Source organism: Mesoplodon bidens, assembly GCF_964165515.1.
Source record: "Mesoplodon bidens genome assembly, chromosome: 2".
NCBI classification, from domain to species: Eukaryota; Metazoa; Chordata; class Mammalia; order Artiodactyla; family Ziphiidae; genus Mesoplodon; species Mesoplodon bidens.
This window is the reverse complement of record NC_138177.1, coordinates 120,087,784-120,108,022: the sequence shown is the minus strand read 5'-3', so window position 1 is coordinate 120,108,022 and position 20,239 is coordinate 120,087,784. Positions and strand designations below refer to the sequence as shown.

General features: G+C 41.5%; 1 protein-coding gene across 2 annotated transcripts in view; it reads left to right on the top strand.

Moving 5' to 3' along the window:
* Nucleotides 1-20,239, top strand: part of ST6GALNAC3 (ST6 N-acetylgalactosaminide alpha-2,6-sialyltransferase 3) — a 571,072-nt gene that overhangs the window by 114,423 nt on the left and 436,410 nt on the right. Inside the window, exon 1 of one of the 2 annotated variants that reach the window (XM_081218387.1) lies at nucleotides 4,779-4,890. The exons of the other annotated variant lie outside the window; for it this stretch is intronic. Within the exon in view, the coding sequence (XP_081074513.1) occupies nucleotides 4,879-4,890 (12 nt within the window). The 5' untranslated portion in view covers nucleotides 4,779-4,878. Of the gene's footprint in view, nucleotides 1-4,778; nucleotides 4,891-20,239 lie in introns of those variants that run through there. 2 annotated transcript variants of the gene reach the window in all.

Sequence of the window (20,239 nt, the reverse complement as noted above, 5' to 3'; positions counted from 1 at the left end):
ACCATTTTTGTATATACAACTTTATAGCAGTGACTGATTGGACCACAGTTGGGTTTCAATACTAAGCTATGCTAATCAGCCCCTGCATCTGGGACTTTGTAATTGGTTCTACCAGATTTCCAGCATGTCTTCGGGTGTGGACATTTTCTGCCATGTAAATAGGGAAATTGAGAAATCAGGTCTACAGACATGGAAGAAGGAAGGGAGAGGAGCAGAGACAAGCAACAGAGAGGAAGAACTCCCAGGTTTCTCTGGAGCATCTCAGTCCCCAGTTCCAGTATGTTCCCAAGATCCAGCTCATCTATGCCTTTGGAGGTCTCTCACAGACCCCTGAATCCTTCTAATAAATCACCCTGTGTGCTTAAGCCAGCTCATGGTTTCCTGCACATGGGAGCAATGAAATAGGCTACATTGCCTAGATTTCTATTTTCTGATTGGATGCTTGTTATCATGCTTTGTTTATATCCTAAAACAAGCTCTCTTATGAAGTGAATATTGTTTGATAGCTTTAAGTTGAGCTAGTCTTTGGTTTAAATGTTATTGATATTTTCTGAAAAATATAACAATGAGTATAGGAAATGTAATACCACACACATAAGTTTGAAACCAGATTCTTAAAACAAAGGAAGGATGTGTGTGTGTGTGTGTGTGTGTGTGTGTAAGCAATGGCTGCTTCCAGGTCTAGGAATCCAAGCCTTTTAAAGCTTGATGTGTAGACAAGGGAAAGAGAGTGCAGTGTCTCAGTGGGGGTTAGGAGCAGTACTGTGGTGACCGAAAGTAACCTTGGAGTGAAAGGTTGTTCCCAAGTCTTTTCCCAGGAGACTTTGTTTCTCATTTTCTGGTCCTATTCCTCTTTGTCCCCTGAAATACATGCTTTGAGAGCCCAGCCTAGCTGGGGCCCTCTGATCACCCAGTGTTTTTAATGATTGGGAAGAAGACTGCTGTTGCATCTTTGACATTTGAAGATTAATAATAATATCCGGGCTTCCCTGGTGGCGCAGTGGTTGAAAGTCTGCCTGCCAATGCAGGGGACGCGGGTTCGTGCCCCGGTCTGGGAAGATCCCACATGCTGTGGAGCGGCTGGGCCTGTGAGCCATGGCCGCTGAGCCTGGGCGTCCGGAGCCTGTGCTCCACAACGGGAGAGGCCACAACAGTGAGAGGCCCGCATACCACAAAATAATAATAATAATAATAATAATAATATCCTTACAAAGTTCCTCTGTCCATAACACAGTAATGCAAAAACAAATTGTATCCCAGCGTATCTATTGTGTTCCTTTTTTATTATCCAAAAACTGAATAAAGTGTGGGTTTATATACTGTGTATAAACATATATTTGTATGTAGACATATGCATTTGTATGTGGAGATAGATATGTCTTGGTATGTTTAGAAAGATTTTGTGATAGATAGCCCCTAAAGAGTTAAAAGTGATTACTTCTGGAAAGTGAGGTTGACAGCAGAAGAGGAAACTTTCACTTGTTTTACCTTAAATTTTTTAAAGTGGTGACAGTAAGATTGAGTTTAACTTTATATGCATTTTTATTACTATAAAAACAAAATTTTAAAGTTTTGTGATTTGAAATCATTATAATGAGAGATGAAAAACCAATAGTTGTGCTTACCTAAATATGATTAGCTACTAATTAGGTTGTTAGAATAGTGTGGTGTGTGTGCGTGTCCATGAGTATGCATGTGTAAAGGTATAAGGAAAACTGATAATTGACTTCTAATTATAATAGATTGGGAAATTTTAGTTGTCACATATAAATGTTTTAGATAGGTGAAAGTTGTGAATATCCGCTTCCATTATTGTGTAATTTCCAAATTATTTATTGACATCAATTGGTCTTTATGTAGCATATTGCTATTTTATAAATTCAGTTATGTTCATTTAAAGAAACTTTCTCATAGTGACTTTTTAAATTTCACTTCATCTCATCCTGGTTACAGCCTTTAGAATCCCAAAGTAAGGTTCTTAGAAACTTCTCAGTAATTTTACTGTGTATTTATAAGTTAACATCCTGTCATCAGTGTTTATGTAAGTGAGGGTATACGGAAAAATGTATAAGGGAAAGGGGAATTTGAGAGGCTGGTCCAAGTATTATTCAGCGTAAATATGAATGAGCAATATTTCTTGGTTTTTATTGGAATGAAAAGAAATAGAGGCAAACATAGTGATAAAGAGTCATATTCTTGATTCTATGACTTGCTGGATCTTTGATTTTGGACAAGTTATTTAACCTTTCAGAGTCTTAGGTTTTTCATCTTCATTCATTCATTCATTCATTCATCAAATATGGTACAACACCATGATGATTCAAAATTTCCCCTTGTAGCTTACAGTCTACATTGCATCTAAAATTTTAGCAAGCATCAAAATCACCTGCAGAGTTTAACACAGATAACTGCATTATGCTTCCAGATTTCTGATTTAGTGCCTCCCAGGTGGGAGCCCCGAAGTTTCATTTCTAACATGTTCCCAGGGGATGCTGATGCTACTGGTCCCAGAACCACACTCTGAGGGCCATCAGTCTAGAGCTTGCAGGCATTAGTCAAAGTTGTCGAATTCCAACAGTGCTAACTAAGTAGTACGGAAGAGAAGGGCCTGGTGCTACAAAAGGGCATGTGAACTTTGGGAGGTCAAGTAAGGTTTCCCTGAGTGACTCTTGAGCAAAAGGCAGAGAATGAGTGGGTAAAGGAGGAGTGAGACTGAGTAGAGGCTCTGAGGAGGGAGCCTGGAGCATGCTGGGAACAGTTTAGCTGTCGTACTGAGAACCAGTGAGATGGAGGTCATGAAATGAAACTGGATGGACAGGTAGGGCCAGTACAGAGTCATGATAAGGATTTTGTCCTTTACTCAAAGGGCAGTGGGAGAGCATTAATGTTCCTAAGGAGAGACATAAGGAGAAGGAAGTACAGTGGAGTGGGAGGCAATGATGTGATCTCTTTAATGTTTCAAGACAAATCACTTTACCATTGTCTGCAGTGTTGAGAACATGAATGTGGGGAGACGAGAAAGGAGATGATGTCGAAGTCCAGGTGAAAATTGATGGCACCTTTTAAAATGGGGTTAATAATATGTAAGGTTGTTAGGATGAAAAAGTAATAATGTGCATAAAATGCTCAGTGCTGGCATACAGTGAGTACTTAGACAATGTTATTTGCTATTGTAATTAATAAAAACAAATATTTTGAGGCCCAGATGCTCTCAGGGCCATGGAAAGTGCCATTAAAATGTCATCTACACTTGAGTTTTCAGGCTTCTCCTACTCTACCCCAGCTAGAGTGACCTTTGAAAATGTGACAGTGAGCAAAAAAGAAAAAAAAAAAGGAAAAAAAAGACGCAGATTATTAAATCCTTTCAGACTGAGAATCTGAAAGGGAAAGAGAATTCATCATTGAGAAGGAAACAGAATTTATAAGTGTCTATATGGCTAGTTGTCACTGATGATAATTGTTTGTAGTTCTCTTGTGTGTAGGAAAAAATAATAACTTTTCTGCTTAGGAGGTAGGTGGTAGGGAGAAAATAGCTGTTCAAAAAAGGAAGACTACAAAGAATAAACTATATTTCAATGGATCTGCTAATTAAAAATAAAAATAAGAGGGAAAAGAAAGGTAAAATGTGGGGTGAGATGTGGAGAATCAGAGGCCTCAGCAGGAAGGAGGTAAAGAAGTGCCTTAGAGGGCTTCCCTGGTGGTGCACTGGTTGAGAGTCCACCTGCCGATGCAGGGGACATGGGTTCGTGCCCCGGCCCGGGAAGATCCCACAGGCTGCAGAGCGGCTGGGCCCGTGAGCCATGGCCTCTGAGCCTGCGCGTCCGGAGCCTGTGCTACGCAACGGGAGAGGCCACAACAGTGAGAGGCCCGTGTACCGCAAAAAAACCCCAAAAAAACAAAGAAGTGCCTTAGATAGTATCATTTGGGATTCTAACAGGAAGACCTGCAATAGGGCATGAATCTGTCCTTGGATTCAGAGTGGCAATTTCTAGTTTATAATTACTAATATCCCCCATGTACATAGCATTTGGCATGTGCAAAATATACTGGCAAATGCATTAGTAAAATTTAACTATCCAAAGCTCTGGGAGCATTGACTTGGTAAAATAATGGAATCCCCATTAAAGCAAAAGTAGTTAACTGACTCAGCACTCCTTCTAGCTAAAGTGGTTAGATGTCAGAGATGACTGTGAAGGGCACAGAGGGCAAATCAGGGGAATTTTCTGGCTACAGCAGAAGGATAACACATGGAGAGACAAAGCCATTGCACATACCTTTGAGTTTAACTCAGAGGCACTGTTCCTTACCCAGTGAGCAGGGGGAAACTGTTAATAGATGTTTCTAAGGGGGTCCTTTAAGTATATTTGGTCAGATTGGGTGTGTCTGTGTGTGTACATATATACATACATACACAATTAACTCCAAGGCTTTAAAGAAATTCAGCACAAGTATTTATTTATTTATTTATTTATTTATTTATTTTTGTGGTACGCGGGCCTCTCACTGTTGTGGCATCTCCTGCTGCAGAGCACAGGCTCCGGACGCGCAGGCTCAGCGGCAATGGCTTACGGGCCCAGCCGCTCCGCGGCAGGTGGGATCTTCCCGGACCGGGGCACGAACCCGTCTCCCCTGCATCGGAAGGCGGACTCTCAACCACTGTGCCACCAGGGAAGCCCCCAGCACAAGTATTTATTGTAAACCTTTGTGTAAGGTCTTTGCAAGGTTGTGGAGGGGATACATACATGGGTGAAGCCCTAAATTCTGTTTTCTGAAAGCTGAGCCTCAGACGGAGGTGAAGAGCGCCCCGACCTCTACTGCAAGTCCTTCTACCCCATCCTCTTCCAGTCCTGCCTCTGTTGAAGCTCTGCGTGGGAACACATGGATGTGTTGGTGAGTTGTTGGAAAGGGAAGTAGGGGTGATACTTAGACAACATCAAATGATAGGAATGAAGTGTCTGCAATCAGAGACTGCCTATTTTATGCTGATGAAATCAGTTAAGTCTTAGATGTCGAGATGAATTTTTTTCAGTGAAAAATCTGCCTAGAGTCTTTAAAAAATGTAGGCAAATCATCTATATGTGGCCTTAGCCCATTGCATTTTCGAAATACTGATTTATTAGGTGTATATTGATGTGGCCTTTGGACTGTTGGTGTTAAATAGGGAGATCTGAAAGTTCTTCAGTTCATCTTAATTGTGAAGTAATTGTCTGTCAAGGAAGGAAATACTTCCTGAGATAATCAGGTCTGCAGTTTTATAGGGTTCCAAGTATGGTAACTTTTAATGTATAATTAAACTTTATTGTTTCTGATTAATTTGTGGGAAGTTGTAGAATCAGAGTTTAGAAAATTTTAAACGAAATTGTTATTATATATTGAAGAAAACTTAATGGCTGTCAGCCATGTGCAAGTGCTGTGCTCAGTCTTAGGATAGGTGCCAAAGAAATGTAAGGTTGTTCTCAGTCTCAGCTTCAAAGTAGAGTCACCTGGAGCACTTAAGAAAATTTGGGGGACCCAGGTGAAACTCAGGTCAATGAAAGCTTCACTCAGGTCAATGGAGGCAGCACTCAGATAAATAAATGAAACACTCAAGTCAATGAAGGACACACTCAGATCAATGAAGGTAGTGCTCCGATCAATGTAGGGGGCACTTAGATCAATGAAGGACACACTCAGATCAATGGAGGCTGCACTCAGATCAACGAAGGTAGAACTCACATCAGTCAAGTCAGAGTCTCTGGATATGGACCTAGGCATCACTAGTTTGTAAAGCTCCCCAGGTGATTTCAGTGTGTAGCCACATGTGAGAAATAGATCAGAGCTAGGGAGAGCTCTAAAAAACTACCCAGTATCAATTAAATAAAACCTCTGGGGATTAAGGTCAGGGAGAGGGGGTTGGTAAGTTTTACAGGCTCCCCAGGTGATTGTGACACACATTGAGGGTTTAGAACCAAGAGGATGGGCCTTACCCTCCAGAGGATACAGTCAAATGAGAGAAAAGGGTGATTTACATGTGAAACTGTTGAGGAAAAGTATGAGAAAGTCTATGTTTGAATACCAAAAACAAAACAAAAAAAATTGAATAAAAGCCAAGGAGTGATAAGAAAACATAAGTAGTAAATATTTGATGATAAAATGGTTTGTATTTAGCATGTTGATTCAGACAGAAATTGTTTTCGAAGTGTAGAAATTCTTGGAAATCCTTTTTTTCCATCATATGTTTTCACCATTTATTCTACATTATAGATTAAAACTTGATCATCTTACCTGCCAGAATTACTCCAAATTCTAGAGTGAAAGATTTAGAATTGAGAACTGCCCCTTTAATCTGGTCTCTAAACAAAGTCTGCTGTCTGTTTGTCGAGGAGAGTAGGGTGGAGCTGGGTTCCCTGGGAGAGCCATGATGGTAGAAGGAGTCCTTTTTATCCCACTGTGGAGGTGGGAGGTGGGGTGTGTGTGAGAGTGGTTGTTGGCCTGGATATCCAGGAACATGTTTCTCAAACGTGCACTGTTTGGAATACTCCATATTGCAGGATGTGAGTTTTAAGGCTAAAATCAGGCAATAGCAGTCTTTTTCTATGGGGTGTGGGGAGATTTACTTGATAGAACTTTCTCAATTTAAGTTTTTTTGCCATAATCTTTTAGCCCTTTGGTAACTGCTACTGATAGTTTCTTAAGAAAATTGAGTGAGGTGGCACTGGAGATTTCTTTGGATTTCCACAGCACTCCATCAGAATGCCAATAACCTTGGAATTTTATATTATATTGTACCTTACCTCATAGGGTTCTTACATAGGCTTAGATGAATTGGTATATGTAAATGCGCTTAGGACAATGCTGGGCACATGGCGAGCACTCAGTAAATGTTAGCAATTCTGTACTTTTCCCACTACTGTTGTTACTTCCATCATTTGTTTTGGGGGCTGTGGGGCCCTTGAGGGCAGGCAAGATCTCTTCCTTTTCTTCATTTTCCGAATCCCCTAGCACAATGCTTGGCACAGAATCACGACTCACTAAATGTGTGCTAAGTGAAGGATGGGCCAGCTTGGATCTGATCGGCCAAAAACACTTATGCGATTATTGTAAGTGTAGTATATCAGCATTTCCGTGGTGTTCTACCTGAGTGAAGAGCTCCATACCTTTCAAATGCTCTGACATGTCAACACTGTGGAGAATGACTGCTTTAGAAGAAAGGGCTTGTTGTACATTCACTCGTCCAGGGTCTCTCTTTGCCTTCTTAATGGTGGATAGTCTATTACACCTCCCCGCCTACCTCCCTGACTGCTCAGTGTTCTCCAAATCACAGGTTGGTCCCCAAGTCATCATGCCCTGCAGAAGACTGACCTCAGGGCCAAAAAAGTGGTAGATAAAGATGTGGAGAGAGAGATCCTGGTGATGTGCCAGCTGGATATCTGAGCCCCCTTTCAAAAGAGCATCTTGTTTGGTCCCATCTGTCATCCTCTGAGGGAAATAAGTGTGCATTTGTGAATGGGACTCTTGCTGCTACTACTTTTCTGTTGTCAAGGAGGAGGGAAATCTACAATGGATTGAGACATTGGAAGTACATATATTTTTTTCCTCCCAAAGAAACCAAAAGCATTTCCACAGCTATATTAGCTGATGCTGCTGATTTTATGCTTCAAAGAATTGATAATGAATACCTGGCAGTAAGTACTTAATCTGTGTGTGGTGACTGACAGATTAAGCACTAGGGATGTTAAGAGATTAGACCATGGATTCCCCAAACAGGAAATGTCTGTATTATTTTCCATCTTGGAATTGAATGAAGTTGCCTGTATGTTTCTCACCATAACCAGTGCCATTACATTCCCCCAATTTGGTTCTTACATTGTTTCTCTCTTTAGGACATCATTCATTTATTCAAATAGTGTTTCTTGAGCTCCTTTCATGTTATGGCTTTGTTCTAGCTACTGAGAAAATATAACGAAATGTGAGACATGGTCTTTTGACCCTAGAAGCTTATATTTCAGGAAACAGAAAAATGAGACCATAAGAAAATCCTGTGAGGTCTTACATGATGAAGTTCTATGAAGCCCTGGTGAAGGAGTCCTTTCAAGTGAGGGGAGCAGCACAGAAAAAAATACCACCTTTTAGCATGAATATAATCATGCTTCATCTGTTGTCAGCCTGAGATAGCTGAGGGCTGGTGGCTTTTAATTTTCCTCTAGGCTGTGGAAGACAGTGGGGGTGGTAGAACTAGGAGTATGGTCATTGGAGTTATTTCTGGATTTGAATCCTGACCCTGCCAGTCTTCAGTTGTAGGGCTTTAGACAGGTGACTCAATATTTCTGAGCAAAACTAAATACATCTGTAGCTTTCAGAGATGCGTAAGGAGTAGCACTAATTCTCACAGCTAGCAAAGTAACTGGCACTTAGAAGGCATTCAGTAGGTGGTGATGGTTATTAACGGTAATCGTAGCAGTAAAGGTATTTCTACTGGGCCACTAAACTCACAGTTAAAGGGTTACTTCCTACAAAACAACTCCATTCACCTTGCCCAGGTTAACCTGTCTTTCTTTATATGAAAGATTTAGTACTTTTCATTCCCCTAAATTAGCAGCATTAGACAATATATCATGGGGTAATGGTTGCTTTCCTTGAGGAAGCAATATGTTTTTTATTTTTCATGTCATTGACATTTCTTAAGAACTCCCAAAGAAGGAAGCCTCAAGTAGTTTCCACCTCATATTAAGAGCCGGGGTGGGGGGGCTTCCCTGGTGGTGCAGTGGTTGAGAGTCCGCCTGCCGATGCAGGGGACGCGGGTTCGTGCCCCGGTCTGGGAGGATCCCACATGCCGCGGAGCGTCTGGGTCCATGAGCCATGGCCGCTGAGCCTGCGCATCCAGAACCTGTCCTCTGCAACGGGAGAGGCCACAACAGTGAGAGGCCCGCGTACCGCAAAAAAAAAAAAAAAAAAAGAGGGGCTTGTCAATCTAATATTTTTGACTTCTGGTTCCTCTTTCTGTCATTTCAGTGGTAACTAGCAACAACAAGCTTTTTCCTTCTTGTATCTGAGTCACTGTGCTGAATATCTTACACGATTAATCTCATTTAATTCTCCTAATAGTTCTGTGAGGTAGGTGTTAGCCCCATTTTATAAATTATGAACCCAAGTCCTCAGCTGTCCAGAGAGTGATAAGGTGGGATTTGAACTCTGGCAGTCTTGCTCCAGAGCCTGTGCTTCTCTCCCTGGTGCCTGGCTGTCTGCTCCTTCAGCTCCTTGCACTTATGGTGTTTAGCACCATTTGGGAGACTACACAGTAAGGGTGGTTACCTGCCCCCATTTCAAACTGATGCTAAAGGATGGATGTTAAATTTATCTCCTCTCCAGTGTTGATTCTCCACAGTCCAAATTCTTTACTGGCTGTTAAATTTTCTCCTTGGATGCTCCAATGTACCTATCATATAAAATGACCTTGGAACCTACTTCATGAGGAAGCTGTACTGTCCTTAGACCTGGGCAAGAGGAACTGGGCCCTGAGCCCTGTCCCTGTGCTTCAGAGGACCCCACTTTAGTGTTTGGTTTCAGCTGCTCCCACCCATGGAGTGATGAGTCCCAACGGACAAGGAGATGGATTGCCTGGAAACTGCACCACCCCTTCGGCACCACAGGAACCTAGGACCCCAAGACTCTCCACCCACATAGCTCTTACCCTATCTCAGGACTTGCTGGGAACTTTTCTCTGGGCCAGTCCTCCTGAGAACTGACTTTGGCTCCCTAGAGGGAGCACCTCTAGGCTCAAGGGATATGGGAGGCTATTGGGATGGTGCTGCATCTTACAGGGTGTCCTGACAATCACTAAGACACTGATTTTTCTATATCAAAGTGTTTTGCAAATGATAAGGTATTGTCTTAGTCTGTTTGGTCTGCTATAACAAAATACCATACAGACTGGATGACTTATAAACAACAAAATTTTATTTCTCACAGTTTCGGAGGCTAGAAGTCCAAGATCAGGGTGCCAGTATGGTTAGATGAGGGCCCTCTTCTGGATGGCAGACTTCTCACTGTATCCTCACATGGTGGAAGGGGAAGGAATCTTTCTGGACCCTCTTTTATAAGGGCACTAATCCCATTTGTGGGGGCTCCACCCTCATGACTTAGGCACCTCCCAAAGGCCCCACCTCCTAATACCATCACCTTTGGGGGTTAAGATTTCAGTATATGAATTTTGGTGGGGATGCAAACTCTAGATTATAGCAGGTATCATACAAATTTAGCCATTATTATTTCATGCCTGCTTGAGCAACAGAAACTCAGGATTACAACCCAACGTTTGGTGGGGAATTAGACTGTGAAAGGATTAGAATCTGGTTGGTCACAACCTACTGGAAGGAGAATGGAGACTCCATGTGCCTCTGCCTTCCAGAGCATTGGAATTGCCACTGTGGATGAAATCCTAGGGCTTTCAGTCTAATACTTTCTGAGGGAAGCACTAGGGGACTTTTTAGTGCCAAGCCATTGAGTCAGACCTCAAAGGCTGAGGGTGGGCTTGGGAAAGGTAGGGTGAGTCACTGTACCTGTCTCTGACTTTCGTCTTCGATTAGGATCTGAGTGGCCCTGTTGTACATAACAGGATTCTCTTTCTGTTATGATGATGGGGCTTCTGAAGTAATTGTTGGTTTCCCTTTTTTTAAACATCTGCCTCTACCATTTTCCAGTCACACTGTACCTGGAGAAATATACATCATAAATGATTTTCATGTTAAATGTTCTCTTCCAGTGGGTTTGCCTGTATTCTATAGGCTTTTCTCCCCCCACATTTCTCTGGACAATTAGTGCTGATAAGGATTTTAAGGGGCTTCTCTCTCTCTTTATCTCTCTCTTTGGTGTTTTCTTTCATTCTTCTTGTCCTAGTGTTGAGTTTCTTTGGTCTCCAGAAACCTTCCATGCATCATCTTTAGAGATGAATTTATCTTTTGTACTTCTCAAAGCTTTTGTGTTTAGTGGCTCATTTTGCATATATGTTGGTGCTTTCTCAGGCCTTTTATTATTTTATTCTCCTATTTTCAAAGATGTCTTAGAATTTGCTGGGCTGATGCAGTAACGTTCACTTGGTAAATTGCTAAGTTGCACTTTCTTGAGGCTAAGTTTGTGATGTTGTGCCCATTATGATGGCTGTTTCTACCCTATGTCGGTTGCACTTGGAGTGCTTCTTGCAGCCATTGAGCTTGTGCTGGGATAAAAGAATGGACTTTTTATTGTTGTGAGCACAGTGGCTCATGAGCTTCAAAAACTCTGTCTTTTACATCAGAGCATCTCATATAGTGGTGCAGATTGCTTCCTGCTCAAGCATGCCAGCCCAAGGGCCCAAATGGGGGCTGTCTGCCAGCCTGTGCTTCCCTTGCCAGATGCAAGGCTGCATCCCCAAGGGAGGACCCTTTTCCTAATACACATGAGGGTGTCATGTGGGCTGGCAGCCTGTCTGCTTTAACTTAGCAAGGTATCTTTAGGGGAGAAGCTGGAAGAAGAGGTTGTGGTGTTTCTTGTGGGGAGCAAAGATCTGCTTACTTGCCTGGAATCTTGAAGTCTCCCAAGATGAAGGAAGTCATTAGGGACCAAAACAAATTGTTTAAAAGTTGGTAAAGAACCACTTGGCCTGTGTTAGCATTTTTCATGCCCAGGATGATTTTTATGTTCCATTGGTTATTCGGTATACTCAGTGGGGGACTTGCAGTAAGAGCTACAGATCCGATTTCAGCCTGTGTAGCCCCTTGGTCACCCTTGCCTGCTGAGTCCTACTCTCCTTAGAGAATTGCTGCCCCCCCTGAGCTTGTCCCCAGGGGCCTTCAACCACCTGGCTTCCATTTTCCACCTACTTTGATCAATGCCTGGAGCAGCCCCACTTGGATTCAGGGCTGCATTTTCTAGATGTCAACAATGTAGTGACTTGGCAGGCTTTGCCACACTGTAGTTGCATCTGAGAGCTGCACGTACCTTAGGTTTTTCATTTTTTTCCTCATGTGAACCATAAATATCCTTCCTCTGACTAGTATGCTGAAGGGATAGTACGCTTCCATTTAGCAGACATTTCTTGATGTTACCCTTTGTTCTGAATCTGTGACTTGGACCTTATCTATATGGAACTGAATTTGTTATCTGTTCGCCTGGACACCTGTTCTAACGTGGCCTGAGGCTTTCTGTATTCATCCTTGTATTAGTGTGCTAGGGTTCCCTAACAAAATACCACAGACTGTGTGGATTAAACAACAGAAGTTTATTTCTCACAGTTCTGGAGGCTGGAAGTCTAAGATCAAGATGCCAGCAGTGTTGGTTTCTGGTGAGAACTCTCTTTGACTTGCAGATGGCTGCCTTCTCCCAGTGTCCTCAGATGGCCTTTTCTCTGTGTGTGCATTTGTGGTGTCTCTATAAGGACATCAGTCCTATTGGATTAGGGTCTCACCTGTATGACCTCTTTTAATTTTAATTAAATGCCTCACCTACAAATACAGTCACAGTGGGGTTAGGATTTCAACATATGAACTTTGAATGGACACAGTTCACTCTATAACGACCCACACTTGCTAGACTTTCTCATTTAAACATATCCAGTAGATATTAAAAGAACAACATTTCAGAGATACCTTTTTTGTCCATTTGGGCTCATGCAGCCAAGTTAAAGACTTTATTTCCACCCTCAGAAAAACACTCCATTTAGCAATAATTACACTTTGGATCTTGCCCCTTAGATGGGGTCCTAATTGTTATTTCCAAAAATCTAAGCCTCATTTTTGGAAACTGCTCCCCTATGTTAAATATAGCGAAATGCTTCCAGACAATCTCATTTTGTTAAAATTAAACTGGTGTTTTCTGGACTCTATTTGTCCCATAAGCTGCATTCTCTAAGGGCTTGGCAGGCTGGGGCCCCCAGCCTGTGCTTACAGTAATCATGTTGACTTTTAATCAAGAGCTTTATTTTGGCAGGTTCTCTTTTTCGGTCATTTGAAAAATACTTCCTGACTGTTCAGAGTTTAAATTCACCAGACTTAAAGAAGTGCTGGATCATGAAGAGGAATTTTTCTTGGGAAAAAACAGCTATCCTTGGGGCTTCCCTGGTGGCGCAGTGGTTGAGAGTCCGCCTGCCGATACAGGGGACACGGGTTCGTGCCCCGGTCCGGGAAGATCTCACATGCCACGGAGCGGCTAGGCCCGTGAGCCATGGCCGCTGAGCCTGCGCATCCGGAGCCTGTGCTCTGCAATGGGAGAGGCCATAACAGTGGGAGGCCCGCATACCGCAAAAAAACCCAAAACCCCCCAAAAAACCAGCTATCCTTGTATATAGTATTAATGGGCAATTTTGGTAATGAGGGAGAGGATTTGATTATCCACCCTGGACCTTTAAAAATTTAGGAAACATCAGGACTTATTTCACATCTACCATGCAGTATTGAAGAAATTCAACAATTTGATTTTTTTCTGGGAAGAAAAGTGATTTCCATGAGAAGAGAGGTTTTTTTTTTTTTTTTTTGAGACCATTTTGTAATGCAGGTGCATGATAAAAAGTGCACATTCTTTGGGGATTAATCATGAAATGTTTCAGGTTCGTTATAAGGAAGCTCATTAGTCTAGTGAAATAAGGGCCACTTTCTTGGTCATGAATTTTCTGTTTGCACTATTCGATCAGTTACTTGCTGGGCTAGGTAGTATCTGTGGGTGCCACTGGTGGATCTAAGACACAGGAAGGGAGAAGGAAAACATCTGAGGCTTTTATAGTAAAGTCTGATCCTTTCTGTGCTGAAAACATTTGGTAAATAGTTAAATCTACTGCTTATGCTTGAAATGAATAACTGAATGAGTAAATGAATGAATTTCATTAATTCAGGCTGGACTATTTCCCAAATAACCCAAATTAGTGATAGGCAAAGACCATGCTATGTGTTCATCAAGCCCCTGTTCCTTTTCCTCCTGAGCGCATGGCTGAAATTGTACTTCTCACTCTTCCCTGTTGTTGGGTAGGGCCATGGGGTTGAATTCTGGCCAGTGGAGTTTGGTGGGAATAACATATGACACCTCAAAACCTGACTTCTGAAATCCTCTTGCATGATCCTCCACATTTTGTCTCCTCCCTTGTCCAGTGATTGGATTCAGAAGATGCAGTGGAAAAGCTCAGGGGTAGTAGAGCCATAGGTGGAAGCATGCTGGGTCCCTGAAACACTGCATGGAAAGAGTCCCCCATCAACTCACATGAAACTGTGATGTGATTTGAACAAGACATAAATCTTTATTATGTTTTAAACCACTGAAATTTGATTTTGGGGTTATGTCACAGTAGCTTGTATTAATTACAATAGAGTTTCATCTTGGTTTTGTTTCTCAGTATTATTATGCTGAAAAATATTTGACCTGAAAGCAATGAACGCTGCAACCAAATGTACCTATGCCAGTTTCTGCCCTATTAAGACCATATTTTTTGTTGTTCTTCTACTTATTCCTAGTAGAAACACAGGGATGTGCTAACTTAGAGGCCTATTGAGCACTTGTCAGAAATCTTGTGAAGTTACATGCACATTAAAACAGCAAATAAACACACAATCTTTTAGAGAAGTGAAGAGTGCCAGGTATTTATTCTGCCTCTGAGTTGTGTTTAGGAGTCTGCCTTCCCTAGACATAAGCTAGCAAATGAGATCATCTACCTTTGGTGGCTACCACCATCTGACTAGGGGAAGGCAGACACCAGTTCAGGCACACGTTCTTAGTTGTGAAAATCTCACAAAAGAGATGTATTTGCAGAGACAAAGCACATGAGTTCCATGTGTGAAGACTAATTTATTTTAGGTCTGAAATGAATGCCTACTTCTTGTGAATGCATTAATGGACTGCTTGCCCCTTAGGATTGTTTTGGGAGAAAAGGATTAAATGTCATTGAAAGAAACCCAAGAAAAAGCAATGACCAAAGGCCATAAACAGTGAGTTTATAAATTTTTTGTCCCTCTCCTCACTTTGAGAGGTAGTCATTTCATAACCTAGATTCCTCTAGAGCTGTGTAGCCCAATATGGCAGCTGCTAGTCATATGTGACATTTAAATTTAAGTAAAAATTAATTAAAATTAAGTGAAATTAACAATTTATTTCCCCAGTCACATTAGCCACATTGCAAGTGTGCAATGTCCACATGTGGCTAGTGGCACAGATTGGACAACACAGATATACAATGTTTCCATCAATCCTGAAAGTTCTATTAGACAGTACTCGTATAGAGAGCTTGCTTCGATATTTTCATCCTTTCGTGATGCAACCACATTTCCAGATTGTCTTACTTCTCAAATATTTAAAAGCACAATTAAAAACAAGACAACAGGCCCAAAATGGAGTCGTTTATGCTAAGCCCGATGTCACCAAACTGAGACTTAATTACAGTTTTGCCTCTCCCAGAAATGGAATATTAAACCAGTCAATCAGGAATCATCAGCATAGGTAATCTGCCTGATAAACCCCTGCTATCCCTAAAGGAAGTAACCTTGCAAGAACCAATCTGCCCTTTTTGCCCAGTGCAACCTCCCTGGTCCTGCTCTCTTCTGTCTATAAAATCTCTTGACTTTTATAGCTCTTTGAAGCTCCTTTCTGTCTGCTAGATGGGATGCTGCCTGATTCATGAATTGCTAATTAAAGCCAATAACATGTTAAAACTTACTCAGTTGAATTTTGCTTTTTTTAACAGCACTATGGTGTTTTTTAAAAGCACATGAGATGTTTTTAAGATTGTTGTAATATAAATTTTGGTAAAGGTTCTGGAACAAGTCACAAAAAGATGATTTCTGAGTACTTATAAAAGGAAGTTGTGACAATTAGGTGCTATCAAGGGTTCATCAGTTAAGTTATGACAGATTCATTTCATTTTCCTCTGTGACTGGCATAACAATATAAGCTTCATAAAAGAAGAAATTTTTAAAATCTGTTTTCTTCATTGCTGAGTTCTCAATATTTCAGTGCTTACAGCATAGAAAGTATTCAATAAATATCTGTTGAACCACTATCAGAGAAATAGGTGGAGGCAGTTCGTTTCAGTTCATCAAGATAAAAAGTTCTCATGCTGTCTTTGAAGCAGTGGTTGCTGGGTAATAAGACAGTTGGGTGAGTTGCTAACTAGTTAAATAACCATGAGAAGCAGCTAATGAAAAGAGCTTGTGAGTTGGAATCAGATTTAGAGCTACCTTCAGTTCTTGGCTCTTTCACTTAACCTGTGTGATCCCAGGTAGTGATTTCGCTTCTCTGAATAACTTTTTTCATCTTTAGATTGGGCATAATAATATCTACATCATGAGGTTGTTGTGGGTGTCAGATATGGTGATATGAAAGGCTAGCATGAGCATAGCATGGAAGGAGGTCTCTAGTAGAATTTTATAGGCAGAGTCTTCACTCTGACCTAGCCAATGTTTGTATCTCTGACATCAATAAACATGTAGTGATTGGATTTGTGGATGACCTAAGCTGGAGTAAAAATCACAATTCAGAGGGACCTTAATAGACTGAAAAGATAGGCTAAATCGAATCCTTTAAGGTTCATAAGGAGAAATATGATGATTTACACTTGATTTAAAGAAACATTGCAATGGTAGTGGACAGACAACATGTGGCTTAACCTCCGTGGGGGACTTAAAAACAGTTAGTGTCCCATGCACCATGTGCTGTGGCTGCCAGAAGTTAGTTTTAGCAAAGGAATAAGGCGCCTAGAGTTACATATTGGAACTCCTGGGAAGTTAAAAATGCTGATGACTGGGCCATTGCCAGAGTTTCTGATTTAATTGGTGTGGGACACAGCTTTAGCGCTGGGAGTTTTAACTTCACCTTCCTCACCCCTAGGCGCTTCTAATGTGCAACCAAGTTTGAGAAATACGGGTCTAGCTGAGGGAGGTCCTACCTAGTTCTGTTCACTCCATATTTACACAGTCTGTAAATGTTACTTGCATGGAAGAATGCCTGATGGTGGTTCAGAAATCCCTGCTCAAGCTTGGAGTGTCTTTGGGGAAGATGTCAGGACAGTGAGTGGACTGACAATTCTAATATTCTGAGGGGAAGTTTGAAGGAACAAAGCCCTTTGTCTTGGAGAACAGTTGGAAGAGGTAACAAACAGTCTTGGACATTGCTTGCTTGGTCTGTCGTAGGAAGCTAGATTCAGTTCCTCTCTCCGGCATTTCAGAGGGTAGAGAGGGATCCACTGAGTGCAAGCTTCAGGAGATAGATGAGGAAGTGCTTTGCCGACAGTAGTGCTTTCTGGAGGTGGCAGGGTTGCCGGGCTCTGGAAATTTACAGAGATCTCACAGATTTTGTGGTGAATTTAAAGGGATTTAAACAGGCTCCGTGATGGGTTCAACTACTGGCAAGTTTTCTTTCATCCGTGACTCACCTCCTGCTCTCTCACTTTCATCCCCTGCCTCGGGCATACCGGTCGCGTCGCTGTTCTTTGAGCCCCACTCGCTCCACCCCCGGCACTTTCTCCATCTCAGGGTCTCTGTAGTTGCTGTTTCTTCCTCTTGAAGTACTTTTCCTCCAGATATCTGGATAGCTCCAGATATCTGCACAATTTACCCTCACCTCCAGGATTTTGCTGAAATTACAGTCTCTCCTTCTACTCCTTATCCCCCTTTCTTTTTCATTTTCCTTTATCAGCATCTGAAATCATGCAGACATAGACACACACACACACACGCACACACACACACAGAGGTGTATATCTCTGTATGTATTCCTTTAATAGACTGTAAGCCTCACATGGTCCAGGACTTTTGTCTGAAGTGTGCACTGATGTAGCCCGCATGCCAGAAAAGTGCTGGGCTTTCACAGGTGCTCAAGAAACATTTGTTGTTGCATAAATCTCCAGGATCATTGAGTTCTATGGACTCTCACCAACTGTATCTTGCATTTTCTGTTCTGGCCTGGATGAACTTCCTGGAAGGAGGCCACCTAATTTATATCTTTGAAGGATACATTTAGTAATATATGGGTAGAATGACCACTTTCAAACTGTTTCTCTTTTCTTCCCTCACATCAGATGGGAACAGCATTTCTAAAGACAAAACTTTATTACTGATTAGCAGTTTTCAGGCAACCATTGAATGAAATCCAATGTGGAAAGGAAATATGAAACTTTACTGCAGTGTAATTTGTTTCTTCTGAACCACTTTGGGCCCAGTAAGGGTCAGTAATGCACAGGAAAGCTAGGTTTAATTCCTTTGATGTGTAAAAATTAGTGCTTTGTCATCAAGTACAGATGCAGGAGGACAAATCACCGGCACATTAAGTTGTTCCTGCTACATAAATTACAAATCTTGTTAGGAAAAAAGTATTAGCATCATCCCTTGTTATTTTAAAAATGCCAACTCTGATAAACAGTCAGCCTTGAGCATATATTAAAATGCTTGAATTGTCCTAAAATAAATTCAGCCTTTTAAGATAACACCTCATTTTAATTTCATACACGATTAAATCTATCAATTCAGAAGTCTTTTAACATATAAGTTTTGAAATCATAATAGTACTCTTTAACTCCCTGTGGAAAAACGTAAACCTCTCTCTGCTTCTTTAATAACTTTCCTTTATTGACTGAGAATTCTAAGAAATCCTCAGTTACTTTGTTTTGTGTTTTTGTGTGTTTTGCTCAAGGAGAAGAGGAAATTAAATTGTGATCCTAAATCTCTTTCATTTTTTGAAGGAGATTTTCCTTTTAATCATAGTCCAGAAGGAGGTTGAAAAAGCTTTGTGAATCAAATATTTTATCTCTCTCATGATAAGATAGTCTAAATTATTGTCTTATATCCAGCAAAATCTTTATTCCTACATCCAGTGGAACTTTTGAATTTTTCATTCTTAGCAGAAATAGTGCCTCCTCCCTGCCATTCAGGGTGACTGCTTCTCAGCTGTTTTGTAACTTGAAGACCTTTTCTTGCAAACATAAATCTGAGGAGACCGAAGCTCAGCGCAGGTTCTCACTGCCTGGCCTGGCCCAGGAGGCTGTCTTCAGACAGAGCCGCAGTACCGCCTTTCTAGAAGGAGGCATCCTCCTGTCCAGTTTACAGACCTTGGAGGCTTGAATAGCCATACCTCTGTCCTCTTCAAAATCTCTTTTGAGGGGAGACTCTGTCAACAAATATTTATTGTTATTGAGAACTTCTGCATGTCAGACTTTGTGCTTGGGGCTGGAGGTACAGTGGTGAGGAAAACCATATGTTCTATAAAACATACTCGACCTAAAGAATTAATGCAACATGTGCATATTACCTCTTTGAGATAAAGAAAAACTGGAAAAATTTTCATTTGCTGCAGAAAAAAGTTATATATATAATATATTCATACGTATCAGTATTTATCAAATATTTATTTTTTCTTTCCTCACTTCTTCCTCTTCCCCCTCCTTTTATTCCTTCCTCCTTTTCTCCTCTTCCCTCTCTCCCTCCCTCTCACTCTTCCCTCCCTCCATCCCTTCATGCATCTTGATTCTTATTACCTAAGTACTGTATTGCAGATATAAGAATTAAAACTGAAGGCTTGGGCTTCCCTGGTGGCGCAGTGGTTGAGAGTCCGCCTGCCGAGGCAGGGGACACGGGTTTGTGCCCCGGTCCGGGAAGATCCCACATGCCGCGGAGCGGCTGGGCCCGTGAGCTATGGCTGCTGAGCCTGCGCGTCCGGAGCCTGTGCTCTGCAACGGGAGAGGCCACAACAGTGAGAGGCCCGCGTACCGCAAAAAAAAAAAAAAAAAAACTGAAGGCTTTAGAATCAGAAAGACCTATATTTGAATTCTAGCTCTGCCACTTCATAGTAATATTGTTGCATTTGTCATCACTACTACTATTATCGTTGTTGTTATTATTTTTAGTATAGATAACAATTACTTTTGCTACTTGTGTTTGTCTCTTACCATATCAGGCACCAAGGGATTTGCATGCACTTTGTATTTAATCCTTTCAACAATCCTATGATGAAGATAATACTATTGTCCCTATTATATAGCTAAGGAAACAATGCCTTGAGATTTTATATAATATGTTGCCCAAGGTCACCTGGTAATTAAGTAAAGGAATTGAGCCTAGCTTTGTGATTTGAACTTTCTGAGACTTGGTTCCTCCTTTGTAAAACAAAGGTACTAATTCCCGCCGTGGAAGCTGCTTGGGATGATTCAATGAGATGAATGATTTCACATTTGCAGTTTGGTTCCTGGCACAGGATAACATGATAATTGATCACAAGGCATATGGCTGATCCTGCTCTGCCTTCAGCTGTCTGTTTT